This window comes from Phyllopteryx taeniolatus, chromosome 15 (genome assembly GCF_024500385.1).
Source record: "Phyllopteryx taeniolatus isolate TA_2022b chromosome 15, UOR_Ptae_1.2, whole genome shotgun sequence".
Classification (NCBI taxonomy): Eukaryota; Metazoa; Chordata; class Actinopteri; order Syngnathiformes; family Syngnathidae; genus Phyllopteryx; species Phyllopteryx taeniolatus.
Window position 1 is genome coordinate 17,736,498 of NC_084516.1, and position 17,591 is coordinate 17,754,088.

Below are 17,591 nucleotides of genomic sequence, written 5' to 3' on the forward strand. Positions count from 1 at the left end.
TTATGATTGTTACACAGTCCGGTCAAGCAATGTGATGGCATGGGCATCAAAGCAGGTTTTGGTGCTTCTAGCGGTATGGGCAAGAGCGAGGTCCTGCTGGAAGATGAAATCTGCATCTCCATACAGATCCTCAGCAGAACGAATCATGAAGTCCTCACTTCTGTCGTGAGTCTGGCCTCCAATACTCTTTCCCAAAACTTCGTGTGGCCAATATCTGTCCCTCCAAGTTCCTTTCCTTGGATGCCGTACTTACCAGTTACTTCATTTCCTTCACCAACATGTCCATTAGAGCTCTCTCTCTCTGTCTGGGATGCTCAGTACGACTTTCACCTTTAGGTCACATCCTACCTGTGGGGCATAGCCACAAATCACATAATACATAAATTTCAAGTTTCAACCTCATCACTCGATGTGATACTCTTTTCACCTCCAAGACATTTTTAGCCAACTTTTCTTTTAAAATAACCCCTACTCCATTTCTCTTCTAATCTATATCATAGTAAAATAATTTAACCCTGCCGCTAAACCTCGTGCCTTACTGCCTTTCCACCTGCTCTCCTGGACACACAATATAGCAACCTTTCTTCTAATCATCATGTCAACCAACTCCTGAGATTTTTCTGTCATAGTCCCAACATTCAGTTCTAGCCTCTTCTTCTCTTTCTGCTGAAGAATCCGGTTTCCACCTCTACTTCGTCTTCGACCCACAGTAGCTGAATTTCCACCGGCACCCTGCAGGTTGACGGCACCGGTGGCAGATGCTTTTAATACGGGCCACGACCGATCCGGTATGGAATTATTTAGATGAATGCTCATATTTGTTTGGCAACGTTTTTAAGACGGATGCCCTTCCTGACGCAACCCTCTGCATTTATCCGGGCTTGGGACCGGCCTCCAGTTTCCGCTGGCTTGTGCCCCACATCGGGCTGCAGTGTCCATAAATGTATACTACCATTAAAGATTCTGTGGTCCTCAATTTGTTTTTCAAAACTACCATTCAAAATTGAGATGTTTTTTTTTGGGGGGGGGGGGGGGATATATATATATAGATCAATATAGATCTCTATATCGATATAGAGATCTATACAGATATATCGAGAGAGAGAGCCTTGTTATTCTTATACACTACGCAGTTTTTAACCTCGGTCGGCCTATTGTTCTAAAGCGAGGACCACATGGAGGTTTTTACTTCCGGTCTGCGACCCACTCAAAGTGGCTCTGTAGCTCACATTTAGGATCCGACCTACCAGTTTAAACCAACAATCAAGGTTTACTGCTCTCAAAGACAAAAGTGTGTGGCTCTTAAAAGAGCCTTTTCGGGGTTAGTGGGCCGTCGGAGTGGACTTTTACTTGGACTTGGCTGCCTTCTCGGTCTTCTTGGGCAGGAGCACGGCCTGGATGTTGGGCAACACGCCGCCCTGAGCGATGGTCACTCCGCCCAGGAGTTTGTTGAGCTCCTCGTCGTTGCGGACGGCCAGCTGCAGGTGACGGGGGATGATCCTGGTCTTCTTGTTGTCGCGGGCTGCGTTCCCGGCCAACTCCAGGATCTCAGCGGTCAGGTACTCGAGCACGGCCGCCAAGTAGACGGGGGCGCCGGCGCCGACGCGCTGGGCGTAGTTGCCTTTCCGCAGCAGCCTGTGGACGCGACCGACCGGGAACTGCAGTCCGGCACGGGAGGAACGAGTCTTGGCCTTTGCTCGGGCCTTGCCGCCGGTCTTGCCTCTTCCGCTCATCTTGATACTTCTTCCCAAAGTGATAACGCGAAAGAAATGTGCCTTTCGGTGCTCAAAGTCCTGCTTTAATAGCCGCAGAATGCGCGGGACGCTCGAGGCAGACCAACCAGGAAAGAGGCTTGAAAAGCGGAGGGGTCTTTGCACTTCGGGGGCCTGTTTGAACCCAATCTCCCCCAATTGGCAGCGAGCATTGAGGCGGGAGGTCACCCTTCAAGGCGGGGCTGACCTCCGGCAAGGGCCGGCCACCAATCAGGATGCGCCGCCCTGAGGGGGGCGTCGCTCATGCGCAGCAGAACCAAGCGCTTAAAAGGCGGCTCGAGTAGCTTTTCTACCGCATTTCCTTTCGTCGGGTAAAGAGAAGCGCTAAAATGGCGAGAACCAAGCAGACCGCCCGCAAGTCCACCGGAGGCAAAGCTCCCAGGAAGCAGCTGGCCACCAAGGCGGCCCGCAAGAGCGCCCCGGCCACCGGCGGCGTCAAGAAGCCTCACCGTTACAGGCCCGGTACCGTGGCTCTCCGTGAGATCCGTCGCTACCAGAAGTCCACCGAGCTGCTCATCCGCAAGCTGCCCTTCCAGCGCCTGGTCAGGGAGATCGCTCAAGATTTCAAGACCGACCTGCGCTTCCAGAGCTCGGCCGTCATGGCTCTGCAGGAGGCCAGCGAGGCTTACCTGGTCGGCCTGTTCGAGGACACCAACCTGTGCGCCATCCACGCCAAGAGGGTCACCATCATGCCCAAAGACATCCAGCTGGCACGTCGCATCCGAGGGGAGAGAGCATAAGCTTTCCTTCTCGCACCACAACGGCTCTTTTAAGAGCCAACGCACTTGACTAAATGACAACGTTCTGTAAAGATTTACAGGCATTTGATTTCCATATAGTGTAGTTTACATGTGCTGTTTTCTGCTGTAAACTAAGTTTATATAAAATGCAATATAATGCAAATAAAATTGTGGTTATTTTTTTTAAAAGTACACAAAGTAGTGTAATCGGATGGCAAATTGGGTTTCACTTGTGGCACTTTTACCTTCCTGAAAGGTAGCAGATGAACTTTTCCAATATTCTAAATGTGAAAGTTCATTTTGAATTAACACTGGTTCTGCTTTATGTAATATAGAATCTCCGTGGTAAATATTCGATTCAGATATACAAAGGGCCCCACTGAAAATGCACTTTGATATTAAAATTGTAATCTGAGAATAAATGTATTTTATGAAATGGTCTTAGGGGTCAGTGCTATAGCCAATGCAACCATTAATTGCAATACCACAGGGTTTATGTATATTATGCACTGTCAAATTTGGGCTGTAAATTTACGGTAATTTACTAGCTACTATTTGAGTTGGTTTCACAGTAATTTTACTCAAAATATTTCCCTGCAAGGTATGGTAAAACTACAATTAATACTGTTAATTTCACATCTGCCATGCCATGAAATTACTGTGACATAGCAGTATGTAGCTTTACAACTAAAAGTGGTTACGCCATTTTGTAGTGGTTTCCGAATGCTTATGCTGACTGATGAAATTTCCCACAAAGCACAGCAAAAAGGAGTGAACAACCAATGGTCACTCACCAAGTCGTGATATACCATAATGCATGGCAGTGAATGTTTCTTACATATGTACCTTCAACAAAGCTTCGCTTATTGGCATTTTATAGCAATGTACAGTAACAGTACGTTTTAATAATGCTGCAATCTTTTTTTTTTTTTTTTAATTATGATTGTTTTACCCACCGCAACAACAGATGGGGTGAGGTTCACCTCTTTGTGAACAAGTGTGTGAGGAAAATAGTTGAACAGTTAAAGGACAATGTTCCTCAACGTACAATTGCAAGGAATTTAGGGATTTCATCATCCTACGGTCCATAATATCATTAAAAGGTCCAGAGAATCTGGAGAAATTACTGCATGTAAGCGGCAAGGCCAAAAAATAGCATTGAATGCCCGTGACCTTCGATCCCTCAGGTGGCACTGCATCAAAAACCGACATCAATGTGTAAAGGATATCACCACATGGGCTCAGGAACACTTCAGAAAACCAATGTCATTAAATACAGTTCGGCACTACACCCATAAGTGCAACTTGAAACTCCACTATGCAAAGCAAAAGCCATTCATCAACAACACCCAGAAACGCCGCCGGCTTCTCTGGGCCTGAGCTCATCTAAGATGGACTGATGCAAAGTGGAAAAGTGTTCTGCAGTCCGACGAGTCCACATTTCAAATTGTTTTTGGAAATCGTGGACGTCGTGTCCTCCGGGCCAAAGAGGAAAAGAACCATCCAGACTGTTATGGATGCAAAGTTCAAAAGCCAGCATCTGTGTTGGTATGGGGCTGTGTTAGTGCCAATGGCATGGGTAACTTACACATCTGTGAAGGCACCATTAATGCTGAAAGGTACATACAGGTTTTAGAGAAACATATGCTGCCATCCAAGCAACGTCTTTTTCATGTATGTCCCTGCTTGTTTCACCAAGACAATGCCAAACCACATTCTGCATGTTACAACAGCGTGGGTTTGTAGTGAAAGAGTGCGGGTACTAGACTGGCCTGCCTGCAGTCCAGACCTGTCTCCATTGGAGAATTGGGGTTGTACTATATATACAATAAACAGATACCGTTTCTTATTTTCATATATGAATGAAAGCACTGTAAACATTTTCAAACTGTATGTTTTAATTATGATTTAACTTAAAATGTTCTTTTATTCAATACAGTACTCCTTTTAAATTTTCCTGCAGTTTTCAAGTATCGTATATGCAGTATAGAATATAAAATTCAGATGTTTAACTTTTAGTTGCAATAAATTTGCATTTAATCTTAACCAATAATTTATTTTTAAACGTTTAAAAATACGCCTTTCCCACAGCGACTTTCGCCTGAAGTCAGCTGGCATAGGGTCCAGCGCCCCTCGACCCTAACCAGGGTAAGCAGTGTTGAAAATGGATGGATGTAAGGAACTGCAATTAAGAGAAAGAGTAATAGAAACAACTACAATATTGACATTTGTCACGATACTAAAATGGGAGCTGACTGTGTGCAATAATAACACAGCTGTGCTGACACAGCTGAAGTATGTGAAATGTGGTTATAAATTTACAACAAAGATGTTCTGCTTCGGTCTTTCATCGCGGGGGACTGCGAAGTGAAGGTCCAACCGCCAAATGACGCCACCCGTCCTCTTCAGGCTCGGAAACAGGACAACAAAGGCTCGCCAGGAACTTCAACAGGGAATTGTTTGTCTGAAGCCTCGCCGAGTAAGCGAGAGATGTTGTCAGCCAATCAGAGAGGCGCCCTGGCACAGCGCTAGTCGCACGAGCCCTATATAAAGAACCCAGGCTTTGGCCGTCACTTATTATACCCTTCGCCAGTCAGATTGAAATGTAGCCATGCCCGAGCCAGCCAAGAGCGCGCCTAAGAAGGGCTCCAAGAAAGAAAAATAAAGCAGCCTAGTTCAAAATCATGCGAACACGAAATAGTTATCTACCAACAAAATAATTGGAGTTACCATTTTTTGTAAATGTAAAATGAATTTAGTTTTATTTTGACAAATCAAGCAATTGCATTAATCAGACTAAATAACAACTAATAGACCTTCGTTGTAATACCAGAATAATTCTCATTTTGAAATGCTACTTATTAATTAAAAAATATTAAAACGAATCATTTCATTACCGCTCTTTTGAAATACAGCAAGGCAGAACTAAAACAAAACGGGGTCGTAGTCTTCGTCCTGATTGGACAACCGTTTCCCCGCTTCAACGAGCCAATCAATGAGCAGTATCAGTGGGCATAAATACGCTGCCACATGACGATGACGGTGAAAGTTTGTGATGTACTAAGAAACAGTAGTAAATACAGGTATGTTTGGAAGAGGGCGAAAAAAAAATGTGAATGCGGGTCATCTACATTTTAGCTATAAATCCTCTGATCAATAAGCATTCTGATAGCCGATCACTTTTCCCCAACAGAATATACTTTATGTACAGTATGTGTCAACTCCAAGTCCGAGGGTGTCTGCATTGGGGAAGAAAGTGACAGAAAAACAATCAATATTCAAACTAAAAATGAAAGTACCTGGACTATCTGATATAAAGATTGTGGAGAAAGAAATTGGGAACACAAACTGATTATATTTAAAGAGGAAGTTATTGAATGGGACAATAATAATAATAAAAAAAAAACATTCTAAATCGAGGACAATCAGAACTTTTGTTACATCAAAACAAAACTTCCTTGCCAATATATATACAACCCCACTTCCAATGAAGTTGGGACGTTGTGTTAAACGGAAATAAAAACAGAATACAATGATTTGCAAATCATGTTCAACCTATATTTGATTGAATACACGACAAAGACAAGACATTTAATGTTCAAAATGATAAACTTGATTGTTTTTAGCAAATAATCATTAACTTAGAATTTTATGGCTGCAAGACGTTCCAAAAAACACCTGTTTGGAACATCCCACAGGTGAACAGGCGTCACAAGGCGTCAAAATAGTCGAACAGTTTAAGGACAATGTTCCTCAACATACAATTGCAAGGAATTTTGGGATTTCATCATCTACGGTCCATAATATCATCAAAAGGTTCAGAGAATATAGAGAAATCACTCCATGTAAGCGGCAAGGCCGAAAACCAACATTGAGTGCCCGTGACCTTCGATCCCTCACGCCGCACTGCATCAAAAACCGACATCAATGTGTAAAGGATATCACCTCATGGGCTCAGGAACACTTCAGAAAACCAATGTCAGTAAATACAGTTCGGCGCTACACCCATAAGTGCAACTTGAAACTCCACTATGCAAAGCAAAAGCCATTCATCAACAACACCCAGAAACGCCGCCGGCTTCTCTGGGCCCGAGCTCTTCTAAGATGGACTGATGCAAAGTGGAAAAGTGGGCACCCCTGCTTATTTCAGCAAGACAATGCCAAACCACATTTTGCACGTGTTACAACAGCGTGGGTTCGTAGTAAAAGAGTGCGGGTACTAAACTGGCCTGCCTGCAGTCCAGACCTGTTTCCCATTCAAAATGTGTGGCGCATTATGAAGCATAAAAAAACGACAACAGAGACCCCGGACTATTGAACAGCTGAAGCTGTACATCGAGCAAGAACGGGAAAGAATTCCATCTACAAAGCTTCAACAATTAGTGTCCTCAGTTCCCAAACGTTTATTGAATATTGTTAAAAGAAAAGGTGATGTAACACAGTGGTAAACATGACCCTGCCCCAGCTTTTTTGGAACGTGTTGCAGCCTTAAAATTCTAAGTTTATCAGTTTGAACATTAAATTCAATTAAATATAGGTTGAACATGATTTGCAAACCATTGTATTCAGTTTTTATTTATGTTTAACACAACGTCCCAACTTCCTTGGAATTGGGGTTGTACTTGTACTTGGTTTGAAAAGTGGTATCAGTGCATCCCTATTTAATATGACCTATCATTATTATTGCTCGTCTTCTAGGACCTGGACAGGAGCTCTAAGAACAACAAAACAAGAAATTCCATAAGTAATTAATCTGTGAGAATGGAAAGTAAATCATAAAAACACACATTTCATTTGTACTTTTTGTTTTGAGATATATATCTATATATATATATCTATATATATAGGGGGTAAAGCTCTCAATGTGAAAAGTGTGTGGCTCTTAAAAGAGCCTTTTCGGGGTTAGTGGGCCGTTGGAGTGGACTTTTACTTGGACTTGGCTGCCTTCTCGGTCTTCTTGGGCAGGAGCACGGCCTGGATGTTGGGCAACACGCCGCCCTGAGCGATGGTCACTCCGCCCAGGAGTTTGTTGAGCTCCTCGTCGTTGCGGACGGCCAGCTGCAGGTGACGGGGGATGATCCTGGTCTTCTTGTTGTCGCGGGCTGCGTTCCCGGCCAACTCCAGGATCTCAGCGGTCAGGTACTCGAGCACGGCCGCCAAGTAGACGGGGGCGCCGGCGCCGACGCGCTGGGCGTAGTTGCCTTTCCGCAGCAGCCTGTGGACGCGACCGACCGGGAACTGCAGTCCGGCACGGGAGGAACGAGTCTTGGCCTTTGCTCGGGCCTTGCCGCCGGTCTTGCCTCTTCCGCTCATCTTGATACTTCTTCCCAAAGTGATAACGCGAAAGAAATGTGCCTTTCGGTGCTCAAAGTCCTGCTTTAATAGCCGCAGAATGCGCGGGACGCACAAGTCAGACAAAACATGAAAGCGGCTTTAAACGCAGTGGGGTTTTTGCACTTCGGGGGCCTGTTTGAATCCAATCTCCCCCAATTGGAAGCGAGCCTTGTGGCGGGAGGTCACTCTTCCAGGCGGGGCTGACCTCCGCCAGGGGCCGCGCACCAATCAGAAGCGCCGGTCTGAGGGGGCGTTACCCCGCAATCAGTTGCTGTTGGCCGAACCAAGCAGTCAAAATCAGCTCGAATGTCCTTCCCATTGCATTTCGTGTCCTCCTTCGATCTCGTCTTGCCAACGTTTTTGTTTCTTTGTATGTCTTTATTATTATTATTATTATTATTTTTAAATAAATATTATATAGCCATTTTGAAACCTCCTTTCAGTCTATGTAATTCTTTTGCATTTTAAACTGCCCTTCGAGCACACTGTTTAGCACAACGTGGGCCTTGCCAGATGATTTCTCCGACGTACAATACCAGTGAACTGCCACATGGGCAATATAATCCAAATTTATTTATTTACATTTTTCTTTAAACAAACCAGAGGTGCAAGGAGTACAATGGATGAGTCAAGTACAGATCACATGTTAATTAACTGACCCCCTCAAATTTCTTACTTGTGCATAGACTTAGATTCAAGTACTTGCTGATTCCAGGTATTCCAACACTGCTATGCAGATTTTGATGAAAATGTGTTTTATTTTAACTAAATATTTTGTGGGGGGAAAAAAACGAAAACATATTGAACATGGCAGAAGTGTCACTAAAAACTAACAACACAAACGTTTATTGCATGTGGAATTTCACTTTAAAAATATTGTTTCTGTTGGGCGCACCTTGACCTCCAAGGAAGCAGCGTGGTGCACGCATGTAGATAACACATAAAGATTTGATGAAAAGACCCCAACAAGAGAATTGAGCTGCACCGTTTGTATTTGACTATTCTTTATTGAAAAGTTTACAATGCTTTGGCCCGTCTATGGCGTTCTGCATTATGTGTTAGCATTAAGCTAGCAGAAACAAAGCTAAGACTGTGGCTGTGTCTGAAATCACTCCCTAACCACTATACAATGCACTATGTAGTGGTTACGCCATATTGTAGTGGTCAACCGATGGTCAGTCACCGAGTCGTCATATACCATAATGCATTGCGTCTTCAGAGAAAGAATGACGGGAGTTGATGGGTCGCAGAGGTCAAATAATGATATTACTGGCTAATTTATCTTATCAGTATGCTCAAAGTAACGTACACCAATATACTGCGACGCGACATCTTTACACAATGTTACGTGCAACATTGGAATATCAATAAAAACTCATTTTACAGTCGAAACAACTTCAACTATTTTTTCCCCCTAAGAAAACCCAACAGCAAGAGTACATCTAAATTGTTCATTTCCTTTTAAAATGCCACATTTGAGAGCTATAAGAAAAGAAATGGTCTTGTCAGCCTTTCAGAATAGAATCACAATCATCTTTATTGGCCAAGTATGTTAAAACACCCAAGGAATTTGCCTCTGGTATTTGTAGTCCACTGTAGTTCAACAACAAATAGCCACTATCACAAATTATACATTTAGGTCATAAGAGCACAAGTACCGAGTCATTGAGCATTGGGAGAGTAATGTGGTAATGCTGATACAATGGCAATTGTGCAAATGATGCAGAAAGTCTTCAAGAGCGAGTTATGCAAATAACGCAGAGCGACAAAGCTGCAATAACGAGTAGTGTAATCACGTAATAATGTCTCAAACAGAGATGTGCAAAATTGGCAACATGTCGCAATGTTATAGTGATATTCAACTGTTTAAGAAGTTCATCAAAAGAGGGACCAAGCTAATGGAATGTCTGCTGGTTTCGACAGTTGACGTGCATATTCATATTCAAGCCCACACTTTATAATATAATATACCATAATATGGTGTTTCGACCAGAGATCATTAAGGTTTGTGAACTGTGTGCTTGTGAAATAGTTGTTGTTGTTGTTGTTGTTTTTTTCCCATCTTTTTTGTTTTTGTTAAAACCACGTGATCGATCAAAATGTGTGGTGGCATCTGGGTCCACACTAAGTAGAAGGGGGGAAAAGGGAGGTTTACAGACACACGGATCAGTGAGTCTGTAAAGTGGAACTAGGAAGAGACAAGAGTCCAAGAGAGCTTTGTTATATAGTTAGAGACTACACGCAGCTAAGGTGAAATCGTTTACGTTCAAACATGTTTCTGTTCGTCTTGTGTCAGCCATTTGTACACAAATGAATAGATTACATGATTTTCCACGTGGCTCTTTAAAGTGATCATGTGATTAAGTTAAAGTAAATGGAAGTGTCCGGCGCTTGTGTCACATGTGAATACACGGCCGAGGTGCTCGGCCATTTTGCGTGGGTGCTACCGTAGAAGACAATGGACGCCTACTCGTGCCCCTTGGAATGCCGACTCTACTGCAGCCAAGTGGCATTACAACACACTACAGGCTCTCAGTGTGTGTAATAAGTAGTTCTAAATGTGAATAATTAAAAAAAAATAAAAATTGCGATTTCATATTGCTGTGAGATTGGTTTTGACACATATCAGCTTCAGCACGTATTCATGATCTCACCGATTCAATAAGCAATAAGTTTACGACGGATACCATTGCTCTTTTTTTGGGAATGTGGTGGCTCTTAAAAGAGCCTTTTGTGGAGAGGAGCGTTGAATCACTTCTTCTTCGGCGCTGCCTTCTTGACACTTTTGGGCTTGGCCACCCTCTTTGCGGGACTCCTCTTGGCAGCAGAAGCCTTCTTGGCCGCGGGGGCTTTTTTGGGCGCCGCCGCCGCCGCCGCCTTCTTGGGGCTCTTGGTGGGCTTCTTGGCCGCTTTCTTGGGCGTCGCAGCCTTGACGGGCTTCTTGGCGGCCTTCTTGGGGCTCGTCTTCTTGGCTGCGGCCGTTTTGGGCTTCTTGCTCGCTGTTGCCTTTTTGACGGCGGGCTTCTTGGGCTTGCTGGGGGTCTTCTTGGCCGCAGCCTTGGCGGGCGCTTTCGCCTTCCCCTCGGCCTGCTTGTTCATCTTGAAGGAGCCAGAAGCGCCGGTGCCCTTGGTCTGGACGAGAGTTCCCTTGGTGACCAAGTTCACGACGGCGGTCCTGACGCGGGACTTGTTCTTGTCCACGTCGTAACCGGAGGCGACCAGAGACTTCTTGAGGGCGGCCAGAGAGACGCCATTGCGCTCCTTGGACGCGGCCACAGCCTTGACGATGAGCTCGCCGACGCTGGGTCCGACCTTCTTCTTCGCGGGCTTGGGAGCCTTCTTCTTGGTCGCTTTAGCCGCTGGAGCTGGAGCTGGAGCTACTTCTGCCATGATGTTCGGTTCAATGGACAATTGCTTTTCCCAAGCAAGAGGCTGGACTTAAACGCACCATGAGAACCGTGGAGAGTCAATCGGGCACTTTGCTCCGCGGCGCGCTGACAAACTCTCCTCACTTGTGTTTTCTCCGCACACTTCAAATGGTGAAAAATAACAACGGCAACTATTTAAATCGCCGACAACGATTTGAATAGATAACACGCTTGTGTCTCTCCCCATCGAGGTTTTTTAAATGTCGTGTACTCCTTGCATTTTCTTGGCAGAGCTTCCAAACGTCACCTCTTCACTGTCGTGAGCAGCGCTACTCGGCGAATTTCCTCACTTATTTCTTCAATAAAATGATTTTTTAAAACTCACGATGTGACAAAAACCGCTTCGCAGATGAAATAACATGTTCATCCACGGACCCAAAGTCTAAAAAGGCGTGTATTGGCGATGGTTTGGGAACAAAACAACGTTTTCTGAGGCCAGCAAACACACATGAACGACTGAGACGTCTGTTGGCATCTGATAACAGTCGTCACGTCTTTAAACTGCAGTAATATTATTTTCAAGTCATGAAATATGTTTGTCCCACTGTGAAGAATGTGCCCAAATTGATGATTTATAAACAGTATGGACAATGACTAAAGTACAGTAGTGCAGTGTGCCATTGCATATTTCAATTATCAGGACTATTGAAACAACAATGCTGTTTTGCTGTTTCAATTCAATTTTAACTGAAATAAACTGTTATGCACCCTCCAAAAAAAACATATTTTAACACAGAATTTTACATTTTGATGGCAACATTACATTTTACATTGTAGATGTTTCTTAATTTGTAATAATGTTATAGGTTATGAACATGATTTTTTTATGAACAAAACCTCTGCCTCGATTTTGATTAACAGCGTGTCACTGTCATTTAATGTTGGTCATTATTGTAGTACTTGGAGAGCAAAGTTCCTTTTGAAGTGGTTTTGTTGTGAAAGGTTTGACAACTACTGAGGAAGATTTCATTTTGAAATCCAGTTTTTCTAGGCTAATGTATCATTATTACTTATTAATGTATTTAATTGTGAGTTTTATTTTATTTTTTATTTTGTCTGTGATTAGTATGAACTCAGTTTTGCGACATTCTGAAATTCTCGTGTGTGTGTGTGTGTGTGTGTGTGTGTGTGTGTGTGTGTGTGTGTGTGTGTGTGCGCGCGTGTACGTGTGAGAGCGCAGTGACACTATTTGCAAACAATAGTCAACAATTGTGGGGAGTGGTTTGTGGTACAGAACAGTTACCAAAAAAAAAAAATCATTCTGAAAGGGAAGGTGTTTTTTTAAAAGAATCTGTTGAGTTGTCCTCATTCATTTTGAGCACTGTATGGCATGGCTGGATATCAACTGGCTGCAATGCCAGCACCAAGGCAACATTTATCATACTGTAGGGTGAGCAAAGTTTGTTAAGGAATTCCGTTTAATGATCAGTTTCCTCTCTAAGTTGTTTGGGAGCCTTACATGTGATTGTAAGGAAGTGCAATTCAGAGAAAGAGTTATAGATACATTTATTTACAATGGAGCCAGTAACATTTGTAACGATACTAAATTGGGATCTGATCATGTGCAATAATAAGAAGTCAAGTCAAGTTAATCAAATGTGGTCCCGAATTTAGAACAAAGAAGGTTATCCTTCTGCGATTCCTCGCGTGGGGTTGCGAAGTGAAGGTCCAACCATCAAAATACGTCACCTGTCCTCGTTCAGGTCCGGAAGCGGGGCAACAAAGCCCCACCAGGAGCGTCAACAGGAGTTTCTTTGTCTGAGTTTAGCCAAGCGAGAGATGTCAACCAATCAGAGAGCAGCACTGGCACAGCGCTAGTCGCACGAGCCCCATATAAAAACCTTGTGTTCAGCCGCCACGTTCTTATTTAATTTCGCCGCTCCTACTCGTCAGTGCAGCTATGCCTGAGCCAGCAAAGGGCGCGCCCAAGAAGGGCTCCAAGAAAGCCGTCGCCAAGAGCGTCAGCAAGTCCGGCAGAAAGCGAAAGAGGAGCAGGAAGGAGAGCTACGCCATCTACGTGTACAAAGTGCTCAAGCAGGTGCACCCCGACACCGGCATCTCGTCCAAGGCCATGAGCATCATGAACTCGTTCGTCAATGATATCTTCGAGCGTATCGCCGCCGAGGCGTCTCGTCTGACTCACTACAACAAGCGCTCCACCATCACGTCCAGGGAGATCCAGACCGCCGTGCGTCTCCTGTTGCCCGGTGAGCTGGCCAAGCACGCCGTGTCCGAGGGCACCAAGGCCGTCACCAAGTACACCAGCTCCAAGTAGAACGCTCCGACCGTACTACAAAAACAACGGCTCTTTTCAGAGCCACTTCATTATTCTTGAGAAGTAAATGCCTTCATTCAATTTGTGTAGTCACTTTATTATTTAGTGTTGGTCTGATACCAGCTGAATGTGGTGGACACTGCCGTTTTACCAATGTTAAACTCATTTTAGATTATATTTTATAGTACTTTCTAGTCAGTGGTGTTGCTAGGTTTTAAGGATGAGGTGGTGATGGTAAAACCCCCAGGAGTTGCAATAGTCATTGCAGTAGTATATTATGGAAACCTAGGCATAACAGTTCGAAGTTATCAGGGGCTCAAATGTTAAAGTGCGGCATTTGTCTATGACAGCAGTGCAGTCTTTTCAGCATGTTTGGGAGCATAGTTTGTGTATTTATGGTTTAAATTGTAGGCAAGTATAACTATCACAAATGATCATTTTTAATGGGGCGTGAATTATTCACGGAAGTTTGCTAATCGCGGCCTGGCTCGGTCCCTATCCCCCGCGAATAGCGGGGGCTGATTTACACCTCACCAGTTTAGTTGGGGGGGGGGGGGGGGGGGGGGGGGGGGGGGGGGAAACGTTTTCTTTCCTGAATGAATTATTTTACTATCCTAAAAACATTTCCCCACAAATGTGGACCAACGTTTGCAAATATATATATATATATCTTCTTCTTCTTCTTCTTCTTCTTTTCCTTTCGGCTTGTCCCGTTAGGGGTCGCCACAGCGCGTCATCCTTTTCCATGAGAGCCTATCTCCTGCATCCTCCTCTCGAACACCAACTGCCATCATGTCTTCCCTCACGACATCCATCCACCTTCTCTTTGGTCTTCCTCTAGCTCGCTTGCCTGGCAGCTCCATCCTCATCATCCTTCTACCAATATACTCACTCTCTCTCCTCTGGACGTGTCCAAACCATTGAAGTCTGCTCTCTCTAACTTTGTCTCCAAAACATCGAACCTTGGCTGTCCCTCTGATGAGCTCATTTCTAATTTTATCCAACCTGGTCACTCCGAGAGCGAACCTCAACATCTTCATTTCCGCCACCTCCAGCTCTGCTTCCTGTTTTCTCTTCAGTGCCACTGTCTCTAATCCATACATCATGGCTGGCCTCACCACTGTTTTATAAACTTTGCCCTTCATCCTAGCAGAGACTCTTCTGTCACATAACACACCTGACACCTTCCTCCACCCGTTCCAACCTGCTTGGACCCGTTTCTTCACTTCCTGACCACACTCACCATTGCTCTGGACGATTGACCCCAAGCATTTAAAGTCCTCTACCCTTGCCATCTCTTCTCCCTGTAGCCTCATTCTTCCCCCACCACCCCTCTCATTCATGCACATATATTCTGTTTTACTTCGGCTAATCTTCATTCCTCTTCTTTCCAGTGCATGCCTCCATCTTTCTAACTGTTCCTCCAGCTGCTCCCTGCTTTCACTGCAGATCACAATGTCATCTGCAAACATCATGGTCCACGGGGATTCCAGTCTAACCTCATCTGTCAGCCTATCCATCACCACTGCAAAAAGGAAGGGGCTCAGGGCTGATCCCTGATGCAGTCCCACGTCCACCTTAAATTCTTCTGTCACACCGACAGCACACCTCACCGCTGTTCTGCTGCCCTCGTACATGTCCTGTATTATTCTAACATACTTCTCTGCCACTCCAGACTTCCGCATGCAGTACCACAGTTCCTCTCTGGGTTCTCTATCATAGGCTTTCTCTAGATCTACAAAGACACAATGTAGCTCCTTCTGACCTTCTCTGTACTTTTCCATCAACATCCTCAAGGCAAATAATGCATCTGTGGTACTCTTTCTCGGCATGAAACCATACTGTTGCTCGCAAATACTCACTTCTGTCCTGAGTCTAGCCTCCACTACTCTTTCCCATAACTTCATTGTGTGGCTCATCAACTTTATTCCTCTATAGTTGCCACAGCTCTGCACATCACCTTTGTTCTTAAAAATGGGCACCAGTACACTTTTCCTCCATTCCTCAGGCATCTTCTCACGCACTAGAATTCTATTGAACAAGCTGGTCAAAAACTCCACAGCCACCTCTCCTAGATGCTTCCATACCTCCACAGGAATGTCATCAGGACCAACTGCCTTTCCATTTTTCATTCTCTTTAATGCCTTTCTAACTTCCCCCTTACTAATCATTGCCACTTCCTGGTCCACCACACTTGCCTCTTCTACTCTCCCTTCTCTATCATTTTCCTCATTCATCAACTCCTCGAAGTATTCTTTCCATCTACCTAGCACACTGCTGGCACCAGTCAACATATTTCCATCTCTATCCTTAATCACCCTAACCTGCTGCACATCCTTCCCATCTCTATCCCTCTGTCTGGCCAGCCTGTATAGATCCTTTTCTCCTTCTTTAGTGTCCAACCTGCCATACATGTCATCATATGCCTCTTGTTTTGCCTTTGCCACCTCTACCTTTGCCCTGTGTCGCATCTCAATGTATTCCTTTCGCCTCTCCTCGGTCCTCTCAGTGTCCCACATCTTCTTAGCTAACCGTTTTCCTTGTATGATTTCCTGTACTGTGAGGTTCCACCACCAAGTCTCCTTCTCTCCTTTCCTGCCAGAAGATACACCAAGTACTCTCCTGCCTGCTTCTCTGATCACCTTGGCTGCAGTGGTCCAGTCTTCTGGAAGCTCTTCCCGTCCACCGAGAGCCTGTATCACCTCTTCCCGAAAAGCTGCACAACACTCGTCCTGTCTCAGCTTCCACCACATGGTTCTCTTCTCTGCCTTTGTCTTCCTAATTTTCCTCCCCACCACCAGAGTCATCTTACACACCACCATCCTATGCTGTCTAGCCACACTCTCCCCTACCACTACCTTACAGTTGGTAACCTCCTTCAGATTACATCGTCTGCACAAGATGTAATCCACCTGTGTGCTTCTACCTCCGCTCTTGTAGGTCACCCTATGTTCGTGCCTCTTCTGGAAAAAAGTGTTCACTACAGCCATTTGCATCCTTGTTGCAAAGTCTACCACCATCTGTCCCTCCAAGTTCCTTTCCTGGATACCGTACTTACCCATCACTTCTTCATCACCCTTATTACCTTCACCAACATGTCCATTACAATCTGCACCAATTACGACTCTCTCTCTCTGTCTGGGATGCTCAGAACTACATCATCTAGCTCCTTCCAGAATTTCTCTTTCACCTCTAGGTCACATCCTACCTGTGGGGCATAGCCACTAATCACATTACACATAACACCCTCAATTTCAAATTTCAGCCTCATCACTCGATCTGATACTCTTTTCACCTCCAAGACATTCTTAGCCAACTCTTCTTTTAAAATAACCCCGACTCCATTTCTCTTCCCATCTACACCATGGTAAAATAATTTAAACCCTGCCCCTAAACTTCTAGCCTTACTGCCTTTCCACCTGGTCTCCTGGACACACAATATATCAACCTTTCTCCTAATCATCATGTCAACCAACTCCCGAGATTTTCCTGTCATAGTCCCAACATTCAAAGTCCCCACATTCAGTTCTAGGCTCTGTGTTTTCCTCTTCTCTTTCTGCCGAAGAACCCGCTTTCCACCTCTTCTTCGTCTTCTTCTTTGACTTCGACTTCGACCCACAGTAGCTGAATTTCCAACAGCGCCCTGCAGGTTGACGGCGCCGGTGGCGGACGTTGTTAACCCGGGCCACGACCGATCCGGTATGGAATTCTTTGGATGAACGCTCATATTTGTTTGGCAAGGTTTTAAGCCGGATGCCCTTCCTGACGCAACCCTCTGCATTTATCCGGGCTTGGGACCGGCCTACAGTTTGCACTGACTTGTGCCCCCCATAGGGCTGCATTTTTATATATATATATATATATATATATATATATATATATATATATAACATATATTTGTCACAAAAGTGAGTATACACCAGAGACCAGATACAAATACAATATATTTGTAAAGAAAAGTGGTGTACGAAGAATTTAAGATCTACTTTAGTGGTTTTCAAGCTTTTTACATGAACAATGTCAAAAATTACTTTGCTCTCCA

At 44.5% G+C, this 17,591-nt stretch overlaps 3 protein-coding genes and 1 pseudogene across 4 annotated transcripts; 2 read left to right on the forward strand and 2 right to left on the reverse strand.

Moving 5' to 3' along the window:
- Nucleotides 1-376: 376 nt before the first annotated feature.
- LOC133490211 (histone H2AX-like) lies at nt 377-7,905 on the reverse strand (annotated as a pseudogene).
- On the forward strand, nt 1,901-2,789 carry LOC133490200 (histone H3). Its single transcript, XM_061799972.1, has one exon. It carries the CDS (start codon nt 2,102-2,104, stop codon nt 2,510-2,512), a length of 411 nt encoding a protein of 136 aa, XP_061655956.1. The 5' UTR covers nt 1,901-2,101; the 3' UTR covers nt 2,513-2,789.
- A 1,452-nt stretch (nt 7,906-9,357) lies between the features above and the next one.
- LOC133490208 (histone H1-like) lies at nt 9,358-11,263 on the reverse strand. Its single transcript, XM_061799980.1, has one exon. It carries the CDS (start codon nt 11,234-11,236, stop codon nt 10,598-10,600), a length of 639 nt encoding a protein of 212 aa, XP_061655964.1. The 5' UTR covers nt 11,237-11,263; the 3' UTR covers nt 9,358-10,597.
- Nucleotides 11,264-13,155: 1,892 nt separating this feature from the next.
- On the forward strand, nt 13,156-16,843 carry LOC133490204 (histone H2B). Of its 2 annotated transcripts, XR_009792129.1 has the most exons (2): nt 13,156-13,612; nt 16,152-16,843. XR_009792129.1 is itself a non-coding variant. In XM_061799976.1 (1 exon), exon 1 carries the CDS (start codon nt 13,175-13,177, stop codon nt 13,547-13,549), a length of 375 nt encoding a protein of 124 aa, XP_061655960.1. In that variant the 5' UTR covers nt 13,156-13,174; the 3' UTR covers nt 13,550-13,630. The 2 variants fall into 2 exon arrangements, 1 of the variants encoding a protein (XP_061655960.1); XM_061799976.1 differs by lacking the exon at nt 16,152-16,843 and having other exon boundaries at nt 13,156-13,630.
- Nucleotides 16,844-17,591: the final 748 nt, after the last annotated feature.

What these genes read in the sequence shown, in the direction of transcription:
- LOC133490204 (XM_061799976.1), top strand. Translation starts at nt 13,175, where the DNA reads ATGCCTGAGCCAGCAAAGGGCGCGCCCAAGAAGGGCTCCAAGAAAGCC.
- LOC133490208 (XM_061799980.1), bottom strand. Translation starts at nt 11,236, where the DNA reads ATGGCAGAAGTAGCTCCAGCTCCAGCTCCAGCGGCTAAAGCGACCAAG.
- LOC133490200 (XM_061799972.1), top strand. Translation starts at nt 2,102, where the DNA reads ATGGCGAGAACCAAGCAGACCGCCCGCAAGTCCACCGGAGGCAAAGCT.